General features: G+C 36.7%; 2 protein-coding genes across 9 annotated transcripts in view; one reads left to right on the top strand and one right to left on the bottom strand.

The window, feature by feature from the left end:
• SECISBP2 (SECIS binding protein 2) overlaps positions 1-17,828 on the top strand; it is a 28,481-nt gene extending 10,653 nt beyond the window's left edge. For 2 of the 4 annotated variants that reach the window (XM_014947624.1, XM_014947625.1), the window contains exons 6-16: positions 87-245; positions 3,091-3,192; positions 4,863-4,982; positions 6,166-6,298; positions 8,846-9,015; positions 10,541-10,679; positions 11,782-11,911; positions 13,005-13,225; positions 13,971-14,125; positions 14,567-14,768; positions 15,593-17,828. In XM_014947624.1, coding sequence (XP_014803110.1) covers positions 87-245; positions 3,091-3,192; positions 4,863-4,982; positions 6,166-6,298; positions 8,846-9,015; positions 10,541-10,679; positions 11,782-11,911; positions 13,005-13,225; positions 13,971-14,125; positions 14,567-14,768; positions 15,593-15,702 — 1,641 coding nt within the window. In that variant the 3' untranslated portion in view covers positions 15,703-17,828. The remainder of the gene's footprint in view (positions 1-86; positions 246-3,090; positions 3,193-4,862; positions 4,983-6,165; positions 6,299-8,845; positions 9,016-10,540; positions 10,680-11,781; positions 11,912-13,004; positions 13,226-13,970; positions 14,126-14,566; positions 14,769-15,592) is intronic. The other 2 variants (XM_014947626.1, XM_014947627.1) reach the window with 2 other exon arrangements.
• Positions 17,829-18,124: 296 nt separating this feature from the next.
• Positions 18,125-23,098, bottom strand: part of SEMA4D (sema domain, immunoglobulin domain (Ig), transmembrane domain (TM) and short cytoplasmic domain, (semaphorin) 4D) — a 98,470-nt gene continuing 93,496 nt past the window's right edge. For 2 of the 5 annotated variants that reach the window (XM_014947619.1, XM_014947623.1), the window contains 3 exons: positions 19,866-20,075; positions 19,595-19,692; positions 18,125-19,005 (listed from right to left, as the gene is read on the bottom strand). In XM_014947619.1, the coding sequence (XP_014803105.1) occupies positions 18,976-19,005; positions 19,595-19,692; positions 19,866-20,075 (338 nt within the window). In that variant the 3' untranslated portion in view covers positions 18,125-18,975. Of the gene's footprint in view, positions 19,006-19,058; positions 19,693-19,865; positions 20,076-23,098 lie in introns of those variants that run through there. The other 3 variants (XM_014947618.1, XM_014947620.1, XM_014947622.1) reach the window with 2 other exon arrangements.

The following is a 23,098-nucleotide window of genomic DNA, read 5'->3' as shown; positions in this document are numbered from 1 at the left end:
TGTGGTCACAGTCACTTGTGTTTATTTTGGTGGGTGGTATTGAAGTGAATAATTTTGTAGTGGTCACACCTCATGAATTTTTTCAGCAGTTGGAAACTAAAAATGACGCTAGTGAAACTGAGCCTGAAGAAGGGTCAGAAAAGAAGAAAAAAAAGAAGAAAAAGAAGAGAAAAACAAAGTCACCCACTGATGAAGACAAACCTCAAAATGAATCTACTACAATACAGGAACCACCAAGGATTGAGGTACACAGAAGGGGGGGGTTGTTATTGTTCTTTTAAGTGTTATGAGTGCATTGGAAAACCAGATACTAGCATAGCTTTGTACAAATTTAAATTCAGATGCCATTAGTAGAGGATATTGGTTCATGTCTTTTTCAATTGAGATGTTTATCAGAAGCTACTGGTAGGGAACAGTTGTGCCTTTTGATTTCTTGGGTATTCAGTGAGTGCAGAAGAGACATATGAGCAAATTTGGAGTGATGCATCTGAGAGTCTGAATGTTAACAGATGACAATAGAAGTCAACTTTCCTAAATTAAAAATGTTCTGTAGAAATTGTTGCAGAAAGTGAAGCGAACAAGGAATGGGGAATATACTGAGTGCTACAGAGTGCCACAGTTTAAAGAATGTGGTAGTGGCATTACAGTTCTACCCATTTCACGTCTGGAGGCAATTTCTATGGAACACAGTTGTCACTGCTTGTGTTCCTGATTGCTAGTTCCAGCTTTTTGCAAATTCATGTAGCTGTAATATGTGTATTAGCATTTTGATACTTCTGTGTATCGTAAGACTTTAGACTCTCCCACATTGGAGGCTTGTTATATGGTCCATGGTTTAACAGTGCTTCATTGAAAGCCCAGTTCATTAAACCGCTATGTACATATGTTCATGTGTATACGTTTAGTCTAGTGTTTGTAATGTTCAGTCTTTGAAATAACATCATAAAGAAGCCTTCCTAGCTGGCTTCTTTTTTTTCTACATTTTAATGTGGAACATGGAGCAGAATTGTGGCTACACATTCTTTTCATTGTGTGGTTCATTGTCCTGGAACAGCACAAGAAATTACTGTTTACAGACCTCTTTGTTAGAGAATTATGGGCAGAAGCAAAGGTTCGGCCGGTTCTTGAATCTGCAGGTTCTTTCCTTCATGAGAACATCCGGATTTTTACTATAAGCTGCTATACAGTGTCTGATGTGTGAATGACTTATCATCTGAACAGAAAGAGAATGGCAGGAGTAATGGAAAGTAGTAGGAAGATAATGGGACTGTTGAAGCCCTCCAAAAAAGAAAGGCATAGAATCATGAAACAGGACATACGCGTTGCACTGAAATCCATTACGTGGATGGTGCATCTGTTGTGGCAGTGGGAGACAGCTTTCAGACCCTCCTGGTTTGCTGGGAATGCTTGTGTGCTCATCAGTTTGTAAAATGGGTGAGCTTGTATGATACTCTTGAAATAGAAGAGCATGAAAGGATTATACAGATGGAACTTCTAGGCGCCCAGGGGATTTAAAAAGATTCTGCTATGTCCAGCACCTTACTGGAGCAATATATTGGATCATTTTACTAGTTTTGTAAAAATCACTCAATTTATAGGTACTGTTAATGAGCATAAATGAATGTATTTGGGAAAAGTAATCCTGTTTTTCCATTCACAGGAATGATAAGACCCAAGTTAGGTATTTCCTCTGAGGGGGGTGCTGAGACTTATTAGATAAATAGGAAAGAAGATGAATTATGACCATACATAAATCCAGGATGTGTCCTATCTAAATACAGTGTTTTCTTGTGTTTCCCCCATTCGTTAAAAAAATATACATTGTTAAACTAAAAAAGATATATACAAGGCTCCAAAAATAATCAAAGGTATGAAGCAATTTCTGTAGGTGTCAAGACTGAAGAACTAGGACTTTGCAGTCTATAAAATAGATGGCTAAAAGGGAATCAGAAGGGACATGGAAATAAAAAGGAAATTATTTGATCTTTCTTCTAATTTTGTTTGGTGTCCTCGGGTTCCTTATAGGTGATGATTTAAGAGCAAATACAAGGAGGTGTAACGTTACACTGAGTGCTGGGTTTTAATTATTCATTTTGCTACAGGAAATGCCAGAAATTTATTTAAATTCAGGAAGTGTTTGGATAGACTGAAATTAAAATTTATTCTAGTGAGGGCTGTTTAAATGTGGAAGTATCACCTCTGGTTCCAGTCCCAAAGCTGGAATAATGTGTTTGTGAAATATTTTCCCCTTTCTTGCAGTCATCTTCTACTTCCAGGCTTGTCTAAAAATAGTTAATTAGTGAGGTGTGACTGTCCTTATGCTAGAGCTTCCTAGCTTGGTCTGTTTAAATGAAATCTTTCGGGCTGTAGAAGTGTTGGTGTGTTCAGTAGTATTGTATCACATCTGAAAAGGCCTTTCAGAGGAGAAGCAGTGCGAGGAGTAGCAACTGAATGAAAACCAAGCTGGTGGATCAGGTTTATTATGATTGAGGTATTGGATATAAGGTGAGTAATGTAGAGCAAGCTTCAGGCTGTCTGCACTTAGTTAATCCGGAGTCTGGGTAATGAATCCTCTGCTAGTAAAATTTACTCTTGTGTCTAAGCCTTCACAATCACTTGAATGATTTATCTGTTTATTTCCATTCTGTAGTCAAGAGTTAATACCCTTTTGCTCCCCCTTTTTGTTCTTCACTACTCACATGTTTAAGGCAGAATTGTACAGCTACAGACTGTACTGGAAGAAGAGAGAAGTTGTTTGCAAGGCTGTTAAATGATCTGAAAAACAGTCCTTTAGGAGCCATTTACCTCTAATTATTTGTATCAGCTGGGAGCAATGACAAGCTGCTGTTGGAAGCATTTCTCTTGTAAGCTCTTTTGGCCCTGAATGAACTGCTGCATACATGACTTAACCATTATAGTGCTGATTATAGTTGGTGGTACTGCACTTAGCTTCTGAATTTTTGTATGTGAAACAAATCATGATGAATGCTTGATAAGCAGGGAGAAAATTGTTTCAGTGTAGGAAAATTCGGTTTTGAGAATATGGACTTAATATTTGCTGTAAAATCATCCTCTCATTTACTCATTTAGGATGCTGAGGAGTTTCCTGATCTGGCAGCCGCTTCTGATAGGAGGAACAGACTAGGATCTCAGAAATCATCATTTACTCCTGCTGTCAGAAAGCAGACTGAAGTAAGTAATCTTATGACAATATGTGATGTTAAGAAAATAAGCAAAAAGACTGCGAGTTTTAAATGACACTAAAGGTGGAATTCTTTTGATCAAATGTAGATGGTTATGATGTGGGGCTCTGCCCATGGTACTGTGTGGACAGTGAAGAAAGAGGTAGCTATTTACTGTATTCAGTAGATTCATATCATTCAAAAGGAGATATGCAACAGCTCAGAGGCCAAAAAGGTAAATTCTGGGCTAACTCCGATATAGACACCTCTGCTGTGGACACTTGAAGTTAGTTGAGGTGAATTCTGCTTATGTAGTTTATTTTCCTACAGGTAGTGTTCTGCTTTAGTTTTGTATTTCATAAAAATAATACTGAGACTCTTTCAAGTTTTGCCTTTGCTGTTTGTTCAAATAATCAAATTTCAAGGGCATCTGAACAACTTCATTCTCAGGTTGTTCAAGGGTAAGAATTTGAATTTAATTATAAATCCTCTCTTGCAAAGCAAATAACATAAGTAATAAAGGTGAAAATCCAGGTTTCTGTTTCTTTTAATCTAGTTTTGCTGCTAGAAATTTTTGCCCTTGGTTTTGTTTCACTGTGAATATTAGTGGTTTAAAGAAAAAACAAAACACAACCAAACACCTTGTTTGCTTTGTTTGAGGCAGGAAATTGAATTAACAGGGAGTAGTGAGCAGCAAAAGGCACAGTAATTGCTCAAATCAGATTTGTTATAAAGAAAATGCTATACAGACTTGTACTTCAAATGAGATAAACCTTTTAGCTTTGCAGGCACAAGTGGAATATAACCTCTCAAATTTTACATAAATTGTGGAGACATGTGATCATTAAGCCACTAATACTCCTCTGTAACAAATGTTTGAAGATGAAACTGTCTTGCTGATTATTTTTTTTTCTTCCCAATCTGAAAAAAAGGAGGAGATAATGAGTCTAAGTAGTATGGCAGCCAATAAATGATTGCATTTTTAATAGGCCGCAGTAAGGTTGCCTCAGAGCCTTCTGTCCTCCAGGCTGAATAACATCATCTATCTCACCCTGTCTTCGTAGCAGAGGTGCTCCAGCCCTCTGACAATTTTTGTGGGCCTCCTCTGGACCTGCTCTAATGGGTCCATGTCTGTCTTATGCTAGGGACCACAGAACTGCACACAGGACTTCAGGTGGGGACTCATCAGAGCAGAGGAGAGGGGGAGAATCACCTCCATCGATCTGCTCGCCGAACTCCTTTTTACACAGCCCGGGACAGAATTGGCTTTCTGGGCTGTGAGCACACATTGCTGGTTCACGTTCAATTTTTCGTCCACCAGTATCTGCCAGATCTTCTCTGCAGGGCTGCCCTCAATCCATTCATCACCCAGCCTGTATTGGTGTTGGGGATTGGCCCAACCCAGATCCAGAATATTGGACTTGGCCATGTTGAACTTCATGAGGTTCACACTGGCCCACTCCTCAAGCCTGTCAAGGTCCCTCTGCATGACATCCTGTCCCTGAAGTATATTGTCTGTACTACTCTGCTTGGTGTCATTCACAAACTTGCTGAGGGTAGACTCAATCCTATTGTCTATATATCTATTTGAATTTAAAATCATCTTCACTTTCCCCTTTTCCGTGTGTCTTTAAATATCTTTTTTTCCTCTGTGTCACCTTTTGTTTCTAAATTTCAAAGATCCGTCTCCCCAAAGAGCCTTTGGATAGTCGGTCTTGCCCAGTGGATGGAACTTCCAAGGTGGATGGACTGTTAGGGAAACAAACTTCATCTTCTATATTAGACAGAAAGAAAATGCAGGTAAATTAATGTTTCAAAAGAAGTTTACAACTCAAAATGAAAAAGAAAATTAGCTTATTTAAATATAAGACTAAATCCAAGCTCTTCTGCAATTGTGTTTGTACTTTAAGTGACAAGATCCTCTTGATTAGAAGCAGTCAGTGGTAGTAGTTGCTAGCCCCCTGTTTATGATGCAGTGTTTAGGGAGAAGTACTAGTTTTTCATTAATGTCTGTAAGTTTCAGATATCGGCAATTTTTTTTTCATCTATCTTATTTGATCATGGTGTAAATCCAGTCCAAACTGATTGTCTTAAGGAGTTGAGAACCTCTTAAAAGTGGTTCTGCCAGATTAGGACAAGAAGGCAAGGAAATCCACTTAGTTTGGGTGAGGGAGAAAAAATACAGACCAACAGTGAGGTCAGTAAGTAGTTCCATGTTGGTGAGTAGGTTCTGGCATAGCTCTGATGCAAGATGAGATCCTAGACTCAGATGGAAGAGGTCACATTCCTTAATCATATTATAACAGAAGCTATAATGAATTGAGCCTCCGGGATAAGACTTCTGAAAGTACAAAATCTGTGAGTCATTTCCTTAGCATGTTCTGCCATCGTAGTTTGCCCTTTCGTAGTCTTTCTAGACTATTAATTTGTAATCTTTTTATATTCCAAATCATTAAATGTGATGCCAAGTGTGGGACACCACTTTTGCCTTCTCTTCAAAGCAGATAGAAAGATTACTGCTTATGAAGTAGTGATGTTTAAAGACAATGACCTCCCTTTTTAATAAGGCATTGAAGATAACAATACATGTGTATTGCAGCCACATAACCTGGAAGATTGACAAGTAGTTTTTCTGTACTTTTAACAAAACTTTCAATTCTGGTAAGACTTTTTTCTTTTTCAAAGATAGGTGGCAGTCTGACCAAAGTGGGAAACTGACAAAAAGCACCTCCTTTATTAAATACATTATATGTCTATGCTTTATTCGAATAGCTATTAAAAATTTATTTGAACTGTTTCTGGTTTTTTTTTGTTTTTCACATTAAAGTTGATGTCTATTTAAAGATAAAAATACTTTCATTGAATTAAGTTAAAAATTGAAAGTATCATGGATGAAAATGTTAGGAACGTATTACACACCATACAAAAAGAGCCTTTACATCTGAAATGGAGAGTGTTACTAATTGGTACTGAACTTGTTCAGGAAACATCCAGGAGCACTGGTAAGAAGAGTCAAATTCCCGTGCAATTGGATTTGGGTGGCATGCTGGCAGTCTTGGAGCAGAAGCAGCAAACAGAGAAGTCAAAACAGTCTTCTAAACCTGTGGTGTTTTCAGGTATTGGTTATGATGAAATTTCCTTTCTTTCAACTTTAGTTGTTTTTAAGTATTCACACATTAAATGTAGGCTGTTTTCTGATCTGCAGTGATCTCTGAATATGCAGACAGGAGCACAGTTCACAAGATAGAAGAGAACATGAAAGTTCTTAAAAAAGTTTAAAAAGCATAGCAATCTGAATTGTTTGGAGGAAGACTTGGGGAAAGAAAAATCTTCAGGACAATGATTTGTAAAGGAACACCTTATATAAATATGAAATTGAAACTTACCTTTGATGAAAATACTAACCTTTGTGGACATTTTTGCTTTGTCTTAAATATGTGTATTACTGCTGTGATGTGCACCTGCAGGAAGTGGCTGCACAATAACAAAGGTGTTCTTAAGCTCCTCTGATGCTAGAAGTCCTCTAGAAATTTACTTTTGCTAGAATTCCTAGAGTGGAAAAGCTCCTTTGTGAACACAGGTCAATCAGCCCAAGCCCAAAGATGAGTTCTGCTGTGCCTGATAATTGTGAAATATTTGCCCTTAACAAAATGCTAGGTTTTGGTGAAGGAGAAAATCTTTTGGACCTTATGGATGCATAACCAAGAAGCAGAAACAAATAATTTAGTCTATTTCATTGTGGCTTAAAATTTAATCTTGGCTATGTTAGTGCAGTATAGTTTGCAAAAGGAAGCATGATGTTTGCTAGAATTAAATGATGGCAAAATTTGTCTCCTTATTTCAGTAAGGAACTTTTTCAAAAAATTATTTCAGAAAGAGAGCTAATCACAAGATAATTCATCTCCAATGTTTAATGTGATAACAGCTTTCTAAAAAGAAGCTAAAAATACGAAGCACTGATGAGGTTTTCCTTTACTAACTGGGAGAACTTGTAAGATGCTTTTTAAAATTCTTTTTCTCCAGTAAATCTCTTTTTTTTTTTTTTTTCTTCATTTGAGTCAGTCTAAATGTTGCAGAGGTACTAATAAGCAGTTTTGTTTTATGAAACTATACAGTGCATGTATTGATGAGTAGAAGGTGGAGCACAAAGGTATGGGTCACAATACCTGTTTTCTAATATTAAATTGCCTGTGTCTGAATCTGCTGCAGAAGAGAAATCTGTGTCATGCTCATATCCTGGAAATACAAGGCAGATGTTACCTCAGCTTTACACTTTTTTAACATTTAGTGCACCCATTAAATTGGTGTGTGCTGGAATGTAACTTTAGTTTGTGAAGTGGCATTGTGCTGACCTCTGTAACTAGAAGAGGAGCACAGTGAACAAGAAGGGGAAGGAGTGTGACTGCAGACAAAATTTTGTTCCACTTACTGCTTTGTATGGTAAATAATGTGTGGATGGAACAGCATAGTAAAGCAGTAGTTATTTCAGTTTAAATGGTATTTTGGAAGTACGTCAATCTGGCAAAGTGACATAAACTGTTAAGGCCATCAAGTGCAGGAACGTGAGAACTCTGTGAGTTTGAAATGCAGAGGTGATGTGTGCAGTGAAGGAAATACCACGTGTCTGCAGGATGTAGACTTATGTCTTGGTAGTTCTCAATTTGCCTTTGTTACACAGAGACAAAACAGATAATTTCTGGTGTAGCAGTTTATGAAGTAAACTTACTGTATGTGTTTGTATATATAAACTATGCTAATAGTACTGTATGTGGTATTGGAGGATCAGCATATAAATACTTTGGAAACAGTAACTGAAGATGACTTAAGACAAGCTGCCAGAAGCTTTGATGTTTTTTAGGGGAGAGAGGTTGCCTGAGGCACAGAGGTGTCAAGCACATTCCACTGATACTTATGTCATCCTCTTCATTGACTTCCTAATGTAACCTCATTTATATTGCAGGTAACTGAAGTTTCACAAGGTGCTGTCACATGATACGGCAGTTCCTACTGATAGTGAATTGAAAAAGCAGAGTAGTTTTTAGTATGTGAGGTCATGGTTTGGAAGGTCCAGGTTCAGTGGCTTGGCCTGTCACTTAAAGCTTCTGTGTTCTAAACCCTCTGAAAAATGCAAATGAAGCAGGCATTTCCTGAGAGCTGTGCTGGTTAAGCAAAAGAGACTTAGCAGTAGCTTTGCATTACTCATTACCCGTCTGCAAATGAACTTCATCCACTTCATTAACACATAACAAATGGTAGGAGTAAGTGCTCCTGATAATGTACTGCAGTTAAGGCTAAAATCTGTAATACTGTAGCTCTGTATTTATCTTAACGAAGTACAGAATCTGTGGAGGAGGAGATGCCATTACTATGAAACATGGAGATTCCTGAAGGTTTACCAAGCTGGCATGCTGTGGTGTTGAAGGTAGTTTGGAGTTCAGTGTTTCGTCAAACAATACTTTGGGAGTAGAATAGAGGACATGTGAGTCCTTTGGGAGGAGTACCTTTATTAAAAAACATCATTTAATGACACAGGATTGCCTTGATAGCAACAAAAGAGAGTTTTTAATATGTGTATGCTAGTTCTAATCCAGTCATTAAACTTGCATTGGATTCTAGTTTAGATTTTTGCTATAGTTGTCTCATGCAGACTTTTTTTATCTCAGTTGGTGGTGCCATACCATTGCTTTCTAAAGAACCTGCTACAGCCACAAAAAGTCACCGGATAAACCAAGGAAAGATGCCTCATAACCCTTTGGATTCCAGCGCTCCTTTGATAAAGAAAGGGAAACAGAGAGAAGTCCCTAAAGCAAAGAGACCAACACGTCTTAAAAAGGTGCTCGTATTTTTTACCTTAAATAGGAAAATACAGGCTAGTGTAACTTCAGTATTACTCTGTGAATCTGTTAAACCTTCTGGTATGGAGATTGGCATCTCAGCATCCACTTGTCTAAATTCAATTTTAGCTTTCCTTGGTTTAAAGAAGGGGAGGAGAGGCAGGGAAGTTCTGCTAAATAGCATATACAGATTCTCCCAAAATATATTTTCTCACTTAAGTCACTTAGCAGCTGAAGCAGTCCCAATACAAAAGTGTCCATGTACCATTTAGGGGTACATGCAAAGAAATCTTCTGTGGTTTGGCTAAGATGTGCTAGTTTGCAGGACTAGAGAGAGTGGATCAAACAAAGGTAGTGTTTCTGTGCTCTTACAAGCCAGAATTTTAGTTGATACTGCAACAACTAGTGTTAGATCTACGTGGTAATTTCTCTTGTATCTTCCCTCTTTGCCCATTTGTGTTGCTTCCTAACATGTCTTCAGAACAGAGGATTTTGAGGTACCACTCCATCACTAGGTCACTTTTTGGGCTAGAACCATTCTTACAGAGGTAGTGGAGGTAGTTTAGTGGTCATTCTGTGCTGCAATTTCAGAACTGTACAATATAAACCACATGTATCGCTCACCAGAGTTTGTTATATTAATTGCTGTGTCTTCTGGCTGTTCTATCTTCAGGCCATCTAATTTCCAAAGTAGGTTTGAAAAGTCAAATATTGCTTTGTGTGTGTAATAATTGTGTTCTGTGTATGATAGGGAGCTTATTTTTGTTCTTTGTTTATCTTTGACAAATACAAAAGGTGAAAATCAGATTCTGTGGTGTAATTAATTATAAATTTTGGGGAGATTAGCTGGGCTAGTGGTCATATCTACTGCTATATATGTCTTAGTAGTTATGAAAGCAGCAAAGGAAGATGAGTTTCAGGAAACTGATCATTACTTTCAGTTACAGTAGCATGTTTGAATCCAGGGTATATTCTACTTTCCTTCCTTCTATGTACCATATGGCTTAGCTGTCCATGGTGATTTCTTCTCTTTTTCTTCAACCAGCAAATTCAGAGACAGTGATCTATTAACTCACTCAAGATTTTGAACAGGGGAATAAAGGGGAAGAGTAACTGTGCATGTATATATGCATGTATATGTAAGTACTTGAGCATTTGGCTGAATTGCTACGGAGTGATGGTCTGAAGAATAAAGAGACTTTTTCACCTGCTTCTCTGCATTGAAGCAATTAATCACTTTAACTTCGGTTCTGCTCTTGTCATCGATCCTTAGTAATTATTTTCTCCATCCAGACACTGGTAATCAAAGAATATGTCCTATTGTATGTAGGTTTAGGAACTATCTTTCCTTCTTTTTTTTTTTTTTTTTTGTGCAAATTAAAAAAAAAAAAACAAAAATATTGTAAACTTTGAATGGTAGTGCCAAACTTCTTTATGGTCTGTATATAAACACTTGGTAGGGGAAACTAATTTGTTATGTATGTGGCATTGAATTGACTTGGGTTTTATAAATATATTTTTTAGATTATTCTGAAAGAAAGAGAACAACGAAAACAGCAACACTTGTTAGAACAGACCACAGTACCAAAAGATGAAGATAATATTTGTCAGTCTGCAGAAAATATTACTGAAGATGAAATGCTTCTACAGCAAGGTCAAGCAGGTATCTTTCAAAGGTTATCATAGAGTATTGGTATGGTTTGAGAAACCCACAACAATTTATTTTTCTTTGGACAATTACTCTATCACTTGATGACTGCCCCCCACCCAAGAAGGGCAATCAGGAAAAAACAAGGAAACCCAAGGGTTGAAATATAAACAGATTTAATAGAGTAGGAGTAGATAGATAACATAAATAACACTAAAGAACCAATATTGATCCCAATACCAATATAAAATTTATAAGGATTATACTCAGCCAATTCTATCCATAGAAAGCTGTGCATTCCCAGCAGTGCACAGCAAATGTCGGACACTGCGAGTGCTACGGCTTCAGGAGGAAGGGAAGGCCTCAGGGGTCTGGCACAGGGGTAAGTTCTCTGAACCACTGCCATCAAGGAAGAGGGAACTTCACAGCAAATTTTCTAATTTCTATGTTGAATGTGATGTTCATGGTATGAAATAGTCCTGTTGGCCAGATCGGGTCAAATGCCTGGGTCTCGCTCTTCATCCTGCACCTGACTAACTTGAAAACCCTGAGACCTTGATATCTGCATATCGTAGCTGGCTATAAAGTAAATATTTTCACAAATTCAGACCCTAGAGTCTTCTAAACATGCAATTTTCCCAAGCATTAGAAGATAAATTAGTCCTGTGTTGCTCAAACCAGGACAAGTATGTAAATGGAGATTTGAGAGTGAGCGTACTTAGTACTTTCAAAGATGTGTACCAAATGAAAACTGTAACTTCAGGATTTTCTAAAATTTCAGTTTGGGCTTATCTAGATTTTAAAGTGTGCCAAAGCTGACGGTTAATGTAGTTGAGTAATTTGGATTCTGATTACTGTTCCATACTTTTATGCCTGTTGGATTTATTATATGTTGTAATGAGGGTCCCTGCATCTCTTTGGCAATCTGTTTAAAAAAAGATATAATAATAAAAACTAAGAGATAAAAAATGTATGACCTGTTCCCCTACCACCACAGACTGCTGTAATACTGAAGTAGTGACTCTTCAAGACATCAAGACATACTTGGCAAGTTAGTCTCTTCACAATGCTTTTTGGTCTGCCTTTTTATTGAAAAAAATCTTTATTTACATGATAGCTGTTCCTGTAACACAAGTTGCTGAAGGGTTTCTGGAAAATACAGGGACCAAGGAATCTACAGAAGGTTCTATGAATTCAAAGCAGCTAACCTCCAATCTTCCAAAAATCCATAGTAGGAAGTTTAGAGAGTAAGTATCAATTGTATTGATGTCTGGTTTTCCACAGTACCACATACAGCGTTTCTCAAGCAAGATATTTCAGTTGCATTCTGTGCAACACTAACTAGAGTTTAGACTGAAGGTTCTAAATTTTTTTCACTTTTTCTGTAAGCTGACACACAAAGAAATGATACCCAGATAGCCTGTACATAGTTGTAATTCTCGCTTCAAAATGCATGTTCCTTGAAAGAAAAAAAAAAGGTCAGAAATTCTTTAAATTCATTAGAGGCTAAGGAAGGATAAGGAGCTACTGTTAAAGTATATTTTAAATAAATGCAGTGCCAGCTTAATATTTAAGGAAAAGAGTAGTACACCTTACTTATTTTTAGCATGTACTTTGGTTTTCTTCTGCCAGACCCAATGGCAAAAATGTAAACAATGTGACTAGCCAGTTGACATTGTTGACTGTGCAGTTGAGATATCTTTAGTTTTTCTCTTTGAGACCCTTCTTTACTGAATGATTTTTTGGGTAAAATCTGGGGACAAAAATAATTTGGAACCCCCATCTTCCCCAGGGAACACTAGAAGTACAAAGTACGTCTGTTTTTAACCTTCCCTTATGAACACAATAAGGCTGTGGTTGGTTAGTGAAATAGGATGATAGACAAAAACTATGAACCTGGGGAGGATGAATTTCATCCAGATTTCTGTGTTAAGAAATATAATAGAATTTTATACTTTGTTTGGGGTACTTTGATTTATATAGGTCAAAATAAATGTTCTCAGAAAAATGTTTCAAGGAAAAACACGTACATATATATACAAATCCATATAAAACGTATATGTTGATTTATTGGGTGTGTGTGTATTTATTTTTAGTATTGTTTGATAGGGGAGCCAGATACCACTAGTAACAAAACTTTCTTTAAGTTCTCAGTTACTGAAAAAAATGTTAAGTAAATTTGTGTTTTCATGATATAACAAGTGTGTGTGGAGTAGAAATGGAAAAAAAGACAAAGATGTAGAATGGAAGGTAAACTGTTTCTATTTTACATATTATATATTTATGTGTTATATATTAGTAATTTTAGGGGTTCAACATTTAGTCAATTCTTTCTTCCAGTTATTGCAGCCAGGTACTTAGTAAAGAAGTTGACAGTTGTGTGACAGATCTCTTAAAAGAACTGGTTCGTTTCCAAGATCGCTTGTATCAGAAGGACCCAGTAAAGGCCAAGATAAAACGCAGACTTGTTATGGGTCTTAGAGAAGTTTTGAAACATCTGAAGCTGAAAAAACTGAAGTGCGTTATCATCTCTCCTAACTGTGAAAAGATTAAGTCAAAGGGTAAGTTTAAAAATATGTATGTTTGTTTAATAAAAGAAAGGTGATAAAGCAGACTTCGTGTAATAGCACCTGTATTATTATCAGAGGAACGTACTTGAGCAGCCTTTGAAATCCAGTCATATATAGATGCCTGCCTTCCTTCAGATTGTTTACTGGTGCGTAGCTGAAGTGTGAGCTGAGTCAAAACTATCTGCGGTGGGGGAAATTATATGAAACTAGAATTTGTTTAGTTATCAATTTGCAGTGCAGCTGTGCAAAAAATTGTACTAGCACAGCTGAGAAGACATATCTTCTCAAAGTCACTGATGCCAGCTGTGCCACCCCAAGAGGTCCTGCTGTTTAGTCTTTTAGGCTACAGATTGATCATAAGTTGTCAGTTATAGTTTATTTAAAATTTGTTGTAATTAATATCTTTACTTTCTGCTAACTTCAAAATAATTTTTTAGAAGCTGGCTCTTCTTTTTAATACTATGGAAGACTATACTACACATATAACAAAATATGGAATACTAGCAGTCTAAGAATTCCCCTAATAAAAAATTAAGAAAAAATGTAAAATTCTGCTTTGAAAATGGAGATCAAACACTGTTACTGAGATCCTTGTATTTTTTTCCTATAAACTTTTGTAGTTTCAAAATGCACCCATAATCGTGGGGTATTTTTTGCCATCATTTAACAGCAGTGGCCTTTAGTTATAATCAGCTTGATTAGTGTAATTCTTTGCTAATTCTGTTGTCTGCTTCAGGTGGGTTGGATGAGACTCTGCACAACATTATCGACTGCGCCTGTGAACAAAATATCCCCTTTGTTTTTGCCCTTAATCGCAAGACCCTCGGCCGCTGTGTGAACAAAGCAGTGCCTGTGAGTGTGGTGGGGATTTTTAGCTATGATGGTGCTCAGGTAAGCTGAATATGTAGGTTCATGTTTTTGTTTAGCTTTACTTTTTACCTGTAAGACGGAAACAAATACTCTGATTTTAAGGTTTTGTTTGTTTGCTTTGCTTTTGCACGCTTACACTCTTTATGCCAGATCAGTGGCTTATATGAAAATTTGATTTTGGAAGTACAGCCACTCAGCGCTGTTCAAAAAGGTAGTTGGCCATCTCTTCCTGACATCTTCTCCATCTAGATCTCTTTCCAAATTTATTTTTTTTTTAAGAGAATTGGTGTTTTTAGACATTCTTATAAATGGTTTGGTTTTCATCTCTTTATACATACTTGGCTGTTCAACTTTTATATGTGAACATATATGTTCTGAGTAAGGAATATTCATTACAGATTTTCATAGAGAGGTTAAAACAATGTATGATTTAATCTCTACTAATATTTTATGTTTTCATAGGACCATTTTCATAGAATGGTGCAACTGACAACAGAAGCCAGGAAGGCCTACAAAGATATGATAGCAGCTTTAGAGGAAGAAGCTGAAGGAGGACTAAAAGAAGCCAAACCCAACACCTTAACCACTGAATATGAAAAAAATGGCTTATCAGAAACTGGTAAAACATCTTCCAAGGACTCTGATGAGGATGTACCAAATTATAGTGAGTATTTACTGACTTCTTTTTGGTTCAGTTTTCATTCAAAGTGCCATTCAGTTTTACCATTTGAAACAAATGACACCTGATACTTCAGTGGTTAGTAAGGGGGGAAATTCTGTTTTTTTGTGAATTCCCCCCACCCCTCTCATTTTATAAACCTGAGGTCAGCTCTTGCTGAAGATGTCTTAGAGAAAATTATTCTCTGAAATGCACCAATGGCAAGTGGTATTCGTTCCTGTGTCCAAGGAGGTTTAACAGAGTTCCTTAATATTTCCATTTGTTAAAAAAACTCTTTAAGTTTTTATCTAGAAGTGCCTATTATGTAAGCATGGTGGACTTAAGTTTTGTACTGAAGCCTGTCTGAGGTGCATCTTCCTATTCTGAAACTGTTCATGTTTTTTAAAGGCCTTCTACTTCTAGAAACACATTCCTTTAGCTCTGCTCATATAGTCACCAGACAATTACATTAATCACAGATACTAGGCAATTTAAAACTTTTTTGAAAGTTTTGAAAATTTCTGAGTTTTTTTAAATTTGAATCCGTCTTCAGAGTTAAGCTTGCTTGAGTAGAGACCTGGAAATTGGACCTCAATGTATCCCATTGCTTCTTAACTATTCTTTTATGTGTCATCTGATATCACGTGGTGTACACGCCAACATGCCCGTGTGCCAACTTATCTCAACACTTTCTTTGAGGAGGAAGTAGAGAATCAGTGTCACTTTTCATTTTAAGTTTTTCCTCAAGTATTATACAGTAACTTTTTTGTTTGTCGGTTGTTTGTGTTTGTTTGTTTGTTTGTTTGTTTGTTTTCTCTAATATTCCCTAGTTAAAATCTGGAAGAGAAAACTTGAAGAAGAGTATAACCCATATGCACTGGAACTGGAAAAGAGTGCAACTGCTGACATGGCGATAGTGAATTCAGAAGAGCATCAGTAAATAGAGACCTGTTGGGCTTTTAATATGATTCCCTAGGAAGAGGGTAGCAAAATTTAAAAAATTAAGAAATATATGTTCTGAATCCCTTTAAGTAAAAAACACACTGGAGCACATGAGCCACTGGCTAATGCTTTTACATTCTATGTATTTTGTTGATTACTATAGTAAATGACAACAGCAAATTGTCTTACCCCCATACCGCTTAAATTAGCTTGGCATACTTTAATGGTTTTAAGGACTAGCATTGATTTGTTAGTGATACAATATCCCAAAAGAACTTTCTAGAAAGATAAATTTATTTTGGAAGAGATTCCATGAGCCAGAAGATTGGGGCTTACAGAGAGTAGCTTTTTATTTTTAACTCTTGTTTAAAGAACTTCAGCTTTTGTTTGATTGTGGGTTTGATTTTGTTTTTTTCTTCTAAAGAAACCCACTTAGGTGGGCAGGCTGGCATCAATGTCCCTTTCTTCCAGTCAGCAAGAAATTAATTCTGGGCAGGAAACTTGATTGAAACTGTTAATGGAAGGCCTGGATGACAGAGTTTCCCAATTAGCTCTTCTGTCTGGGATCATACAGCTGCTGTAATGGAGAGAGCATTGACTACAAAGGTCTCAAATTCCTGATGTGAAAACACTTTGTTTAGAAGTTTTACAAAGTTGATTAAGTGTACAGTGATGATGTTTCTGCTGCTGCTGAGACTAGTTTATCATAGGTCCTTGAAGAACAGAAACTGTGCCATCCTGCTATCCTATCTGTACCTTCTCTTTGCTGACAGGCTCCTCATTCCTTCACTCTGAGGTTGTGTTGGTGTATATATGTAAGAGTTCTTGGTCAGTCTCAGTTTGTATCTAAGGGAAAACACAGGAGATAAAATTTTAAAAATAAAATGTGCTTATAATGGTGGTGGAGCATCTTAGTGGAAATGTCCTATGTAAATACCATTATTCACACAAGTTGCAGGCATAAGAGGACAAGCCTAAAGAAGGTAATTGGAAGATGCACATGGAACATCTGTCAGCTGTTCTGAAAGATGATATAGATGCTATGTGATGCTGCCAGCATCTCTGAAATGTGACTGTAAGTGCTTCACCACAGTGAACATCTGTAGAGCAATACTTTGGAAAGTAGCTACCTGGTGAAGTTAGTAGTTATATAAAAACTTTAAATAATTTTGAAATTTCAAAAAATTGTAGAATGTAAATTGTTTAAAATCTGTTACAATATATTGATTCTAAGACGTGTGGCTGTGACTCAAGTCTTCTTGGGGGCACTTAATGATGAATACTTGAAATGTCAATTTTGAGGAAGAACGTTGGTAAGGGAGGCCAGCCTTAAGCTGAAATGCACAGTTGGTCACAAGTTATAATGATGATCTTTCTGTATTAGTTTCTTCTAATCTTAAGTGAAAATTGAGGTTAAAAGATCCCAGTGATGAAAGAATGGTTTCAGCTAGCAGATATCCTTGATCCAGAGGTAAGTTCTGCTTTATTTATACCACTTTGATACACATCTAAAATTCTAAAACTGCTAAACCTAGTCACTATATGGAATGGGGACCAGTTGGTGAAGATCATAGTGACAGTTTTTTGGGGTTTGGGTCATATTTTCTATTTTGTCTTATAGAAGAGCATGAAAAGTTACTTTGGAGCCATTATAGTCTGTTCAAAGTCTTAGGGAGTTATTTCCTGTTCTAAGAATACAGCAAAAAAAAAAAATCACTTATAAGGGGTCATAGCTGTATTCCCTAATTCTGTTATACAGGTGTTTTTTTCACAGAGTTATCTAAACAAAAAATCTGGCAATCTTTTTGTACTAGCAGTACTTTGCTTCAAAGACAAGGCAAAGCTCATCTATGCTCATCTAAAACACAGACCTTAATCTTATAAAGCCTTGCCTTCCCACCCAGCACCGCAGAACTAAACTTAACTCTAAATCTGGTGAACAAATACAGCAGGGACGATTCAAGAAGAGTCTTTTTATAAGTTGTCCCCTAGCCATAAAAGTTGTCATAAGAGAAACACAACGGGGAAAAAAATTCTTTTGAACATTGGTGCAGAAGACTATATATATATATATAGTCTATGTGGAAATCTGTATAGAATACTATATATATTATGATTTTCAATGTGAAAAATTGGGAAAATGGTTTGTATATAAGAATTTTCACCCTGTATGCGTGACATCGGTCATTCTTGTGTGAAAAGTGTCATTAAGGAATGTCTTGTATTCCTACACTGAAGAAAGCATTCTCTTCGGTCATATCTAATTTAAGTCTTACCAGTTAGGGGATAATTTAGGAATAAATACAAAGCTTTCTGCTATGCTAGGAGCAGCTGTTCCCATGGACTCAAGCTATAGTGATTCTTAGGTACCATTTTACTTCCATATTGTTAAAAAACATTGAGAAGATAAGACAGAACACTTGAATGACAGAACTCATACTTTTGTTTATTAGATGCAGAAGGACAAAACTCTGAACAGCAATGCAGTAAGATAATTTCACTGTGGATTAAGTAGATCTTCAGATTTTCAGTTTGCAGTTCTCTAGGAATAGATGAACTTGATGCAATTGTAGTCTTAGAATTCAAAATGGAATTTTTTGAAGCTATCACAATTTTCTCAAATATAGAAGAATAATTTGGAAAAGCTAAAGCGTCTGCTTTAACTTGGGTGCTTTGTAATGTATCAGGATTTTGAGCATTAGTCAAAGGTTCTTTATTTGGTACAGAAGCTTTCTTACCAAAGGAAGTGTGTTTGAACAAATGAGCTCGCTGACACCAGAAAGGAATGCTCTTCAAAACATTGGGAACAGAGTATAAGGTTGAAGACATTAAAAGAAAATAAATGGGGGAGTTGAAGTGTCTTTAAATGTGATCCACATGTTATTTTTAATCTCTACATCGTATGCCAAGATCCTCAAGCCCAAAATTAATGGTTGTGCTTAATGAACTCAAAACAGAAGCCATACGTCATCATATATTGTTTAAGCAGCACAAGTCTTACTGAAACCATTTCTGTTCTTCATGAAGCTGAAATAACTGGCATCAAAAAATCAGAGATAGTTCCCACATGGAATGGGTGGCCTTTCTTGTAGCATGTAATTTAGTTATCTTTTGATGCAATAAGGATATCCTCTTCTACCTCAAGCTTAGTATCAATTTTAATGCCAGCACTAGCACTTGCAAATACCTCTTTAAATGCTGTAATATTAAGAGTACTGGGTACTCTAGCTTGCATACAGTTCTCCTTTTAGCCTCTTCATTCCTTTATCCATTAGAGGCTGTTTTTCTTGTTGCAGCTCTCCTGAAGGAGAAGAAGTTCAGAATGATGTGTTACTATTGCTTCAAAAATTAAAATGGGGTTTAAAGGTTGCCTATACTAACTGTTCCAAGTGCAATAAACATGTGTCATATCCAGAAGTTATCAAAAGTAATCTTTGTTCTAACTGCTGGAAAAAAACATTAAAAGCTAAGTATGGGGTTTTTTGTTATTTTTTTTAAAGGAAGGCCAGCTTTGATGGGCAGTATGATTTAAGTAGTCCAGTAGTCTCTGCAATCCAGTTAGGCAACAGATGGGATGAAGTTAATCTACTATATTCAGTACATACAGACTTAATGTTTTGGACAAGATGAGAACTACTGATTGATTAGCATTTGATTAATGAACTGAAGAAGCAAGATGACATAACCATAATATGTGTCATAGACCAGATATTTTACTGCTGAGAGGGTCTGAAATGATGACAAGTACATAAATATATTTTATGGGGTTTGTTACATAAATATACTTTTGTTACATTTGGTTGCAGAAATATCAAAGGCTATTTATAAAACGGACTGTAGTACATCACATAGAAAGCACTGTAGGAAATTCTTTCTCCAAAACTTCTTACCCATGTTTTCCTCCAGTTTTGCATCATCTTGTCATGTTTGCTGATGGCACTTCTCCAGGTATCAAATTCTTTGGTCCATGCATCCTGACCAGCACTATCTGAGAATTGTACATTGGGATGATTATATATCTACATAATGATGAAGTGGGTCATAGAATCATAGAATGGTTTGGGTTGGAAGGGACCTTAAAGATCATCCAGTTCCAATCCCCTGCCATGGGCAGGGACTCTGCCCACTAGACCAGGTTCCTCAAAGTCCCATCCAGCCTACCTTTATCTTCCACTGTGATGTGCACTTCTGATGTTTTGTTCCCGACTTTTGAGATGAATGTACATTTATATTCTGTGTTTTCTGATACTGAATCTTTCACCCAACTCAGAACATGCACTCTGCCATCAAACAACGTATGAGATTGTTCAGTGATACACGCCTTCATCTTCTGTCTGTTCTTCTTCCAGACAAAATGGGAGTCACCCGGACCTGTAAAAACAATAGTCATCTTATTTTGTAAGAAAATACAAAATGAGTCTTTGAAAAGAAAACAAAAGTCTAAAGGACCTCAAGATCAGGCTCAAAAGCATATAAATGGTTGATGGTAACGTTTCTTAGGTTTCTTCAGCTGAAATTCTGGGAAACAAAAACCTGGGATAAAAAGGACTGGCAATGGTAATTTAGGTCAAGCCGAAGCTGTAAATCAGTTTATATGTATAAAGGAATTTTGTCTGGATTCTCACAAGGGGGAACTCACCCCACAAACAGGATAGAGCAGATGATGAACATTGGCACTATCTGCCTTTGCAATTCACTGTAGAACTAGGTCATGTTACCTACTGCTGATCAAGCTATCTTCTGGTACAAAGCTGAAACCATCAGAAAAATGCCTCGCAAAATCTGAAGTAAAGGCCAGGAGGGGAAAAAGTTAAAGATCTCAGTGTGTCAAAGATGCTGGAACTAATACAGAAGCAGAATTGGAAAAAGCACAGAACCCTTAGTCACAGGAGGCAATTAGGCAAGACACAACTTGGAAGAAGCTTGGATCAACAACAAAGAACAATCTGATCTTTTAGCCTTGTTGCTGTTATTTGTCTTAACCTGTGAAGGCAGAATTCAAATAAATGAGAGATTGACAGCAGCCCAGAGGACAGAACAGCTGTTCCCAGAAAATTAGCAAGTTTGGCTGAAGTGCACTTGGCAGTATCAGAGCTTTTTCCTTTAAAAGACAGACATCTGGGCCAAGCTAAGAACTTTGCAGTAATTCTGAGGTTTAAAACATGCCTATTTCTCCCTCAGGGCTATAATGCAGACTAGCCTTAGCAAGAGACAACATAAAGAGAAATTTGGGTTAAAAAAGTAAATGAACTTTTTGCAAGTATCTCTTGAGAGAACAGGTAACCTACTACAGAGGTTTTTACTATAAGCATTTCAGATTGGAAGACAATGTGGCATTTTTCTCTAGAAAAAGATTTGATTCTTAGTCACTGTCCTGAAAACTAGATAATCATGTAGGCAGAGAAAAAAAAAAAGGTAGCCTTTACATTTCTGCACTTCCTCAGCATATCATACTAAATTTTTAAATCATTTCGAAATAAGACTGATATACTATAAATACGGAGAGAAAGGGTGAATGGTGGAGAACGTGATCTAGTGAAAGCCTGGTAGAGTTTAAATCTGAGGGAGGGAGGGAAATGACACAATCTCTCAAGAACTGAAAATAGCCTAATACACGGTCACTAAAAAAAAATAAAAGTGTTTCATGGATGATTGTACTCATTATACAATTAACAGTAGATAGGTTGCATGTTGCTAAAATCATGGAAATTCTGGAACCAAGGACAAAATATTTCAGGAAACTAATGCTGAAATTGGAATTTGGACAAGTAGGAGGAACAGAAAGTCAATACAAGCATGGCAGAAAAAATAGAAATCTTTAGAGAAATAAAAATAGACTTTGAAGAGTAGAAACCTACCTTCAGAAGCACTCTGGATTATAATTTCTAACGATGGCACAATAAATCTGACCCAGCATTTCATTAACACAGAAATGAAATTAAGTGATAGTGTTTACGGAGGTCAAGCTGACTTAGAAAATTCAAGACCAACGACCACAGTGAGAAAGAGGGAGTGCTGTGGCAGAAGCCTCAGGATGAACTTTCCAAGTGTAGAAGAGTTCCCACTCTAGCGTTGTCAGGCTAACAGCCCAGTGCTTGAGTGAAGCCACAAGCTCACAAGTTTTATTTGCTGCAGTTCAATCCCTAAGATGTGGGAATAGGGTCATTACCTAAAACTGTGAGCTTGAAAAATGCCATTTTAGGGCCATGCAAGGAAGTAGCATGTTCAGTGCAGGACACTTCCCTAACCTTATTTCAGATGTTACTGTTCACTCCAGAGAACCTGCTCTACTTTCTGGTGCTAAAGATCACTGTTGTTCCAGAAATCTCCCAAAAGCTCATTTTACACACACGTTTCACCAAAAGACTTCAATCCAACAATTTCCTTGTATGGGAATTTTTGCAAGCTGTGCTGTTTCAGGTCAGCTCTTAACAAGTTGCAACTGAGCCATTTTGCCCTGTCTTTGTTTTCTCTACAGTCAGAAGCACTGGAAATCCCCACAGAGTAATACTCATACGAATTAGATGACAGCAAAATCTAGGTTCAAGCACTAGTCAGGTTTTTACTGATATTCATGTTTCACTACAGTTTATTTCTGCATTTCAGGCACTGTGCTATGAATTTCTCTACTTTTATTTCATTCTCAGGATTGAACACTAGAAAAACTACATGGTAAAACAGTTTCACTGCAAAAATGTTGAATCACATTTGTTAAATGGAAATTTTCTACAACTCTAGAGTGAGATAAATTCATATTTATATGTAACAGAGAAGTATTTTGGAAGATAAAGGAAATTACTATGAGCATACACTCTGTATTTGCTACTGTTCCTATAACACGAGTTACTTGCATGTCTAAATGCAAACTTTAAAATGTGAATTTCTAACACATTTGATCTACTTACTTTGGCATCCATTTTAAGACTGCTTGAGAGATTTTAAAAAGTCATCTTAATAAAACAATGTTCAGCAGAGAACTGAACAGCAAATCAGTTTAGATATCCACGCAGATATGTTTAAGCAACAATAAAAGATATTTCAGTTAACTTTGAAAGCATTCCTTCAGTTTCAGTAGATATATTATTAGTAATCAACTTCACCACCTTAATGATTTTAGAATGGGAAAGGTTAACAATTATCAAAATTAAAAAACCTTGGCGCACTGTCTGAACTACTCTTTTGCTCTCTGTAAACCCTTCATAATTACCAGTGTCAGTGTTTGCTACTTTTCCATACTGATTTTGTTTTCTGTGCCTCTGCTTTCAGCACTTTGAGTGAATTGGAACTGCCCGGATGGGAAACTGCCCAGGTAGTTTCTGCTGGTAAAATGGGTTCTCCTTAGTCACATTAGGCAGGTTTGCACAAATCATGTATTTAATAGTCAGATGATTTTG

This window comes from Calidris pugnax, unplaced genomic scaffold, assembly GCF_001431845.1.
Source record: "Calidris pugnax isolate Ruff unplaced genomic scaffold, ASM143184v1 scaffold156, whole genome shotgun sequence".
NCBI classification, from domain to species: Eukaryota; Metazoa; Chordata; class Aves; order Charadriiformes; family Scolopacidae; genus Calidris; species Calidris pugnax.
This window is presented reverse-complemented; position numbering and strand designations above follow the sequence as displayed.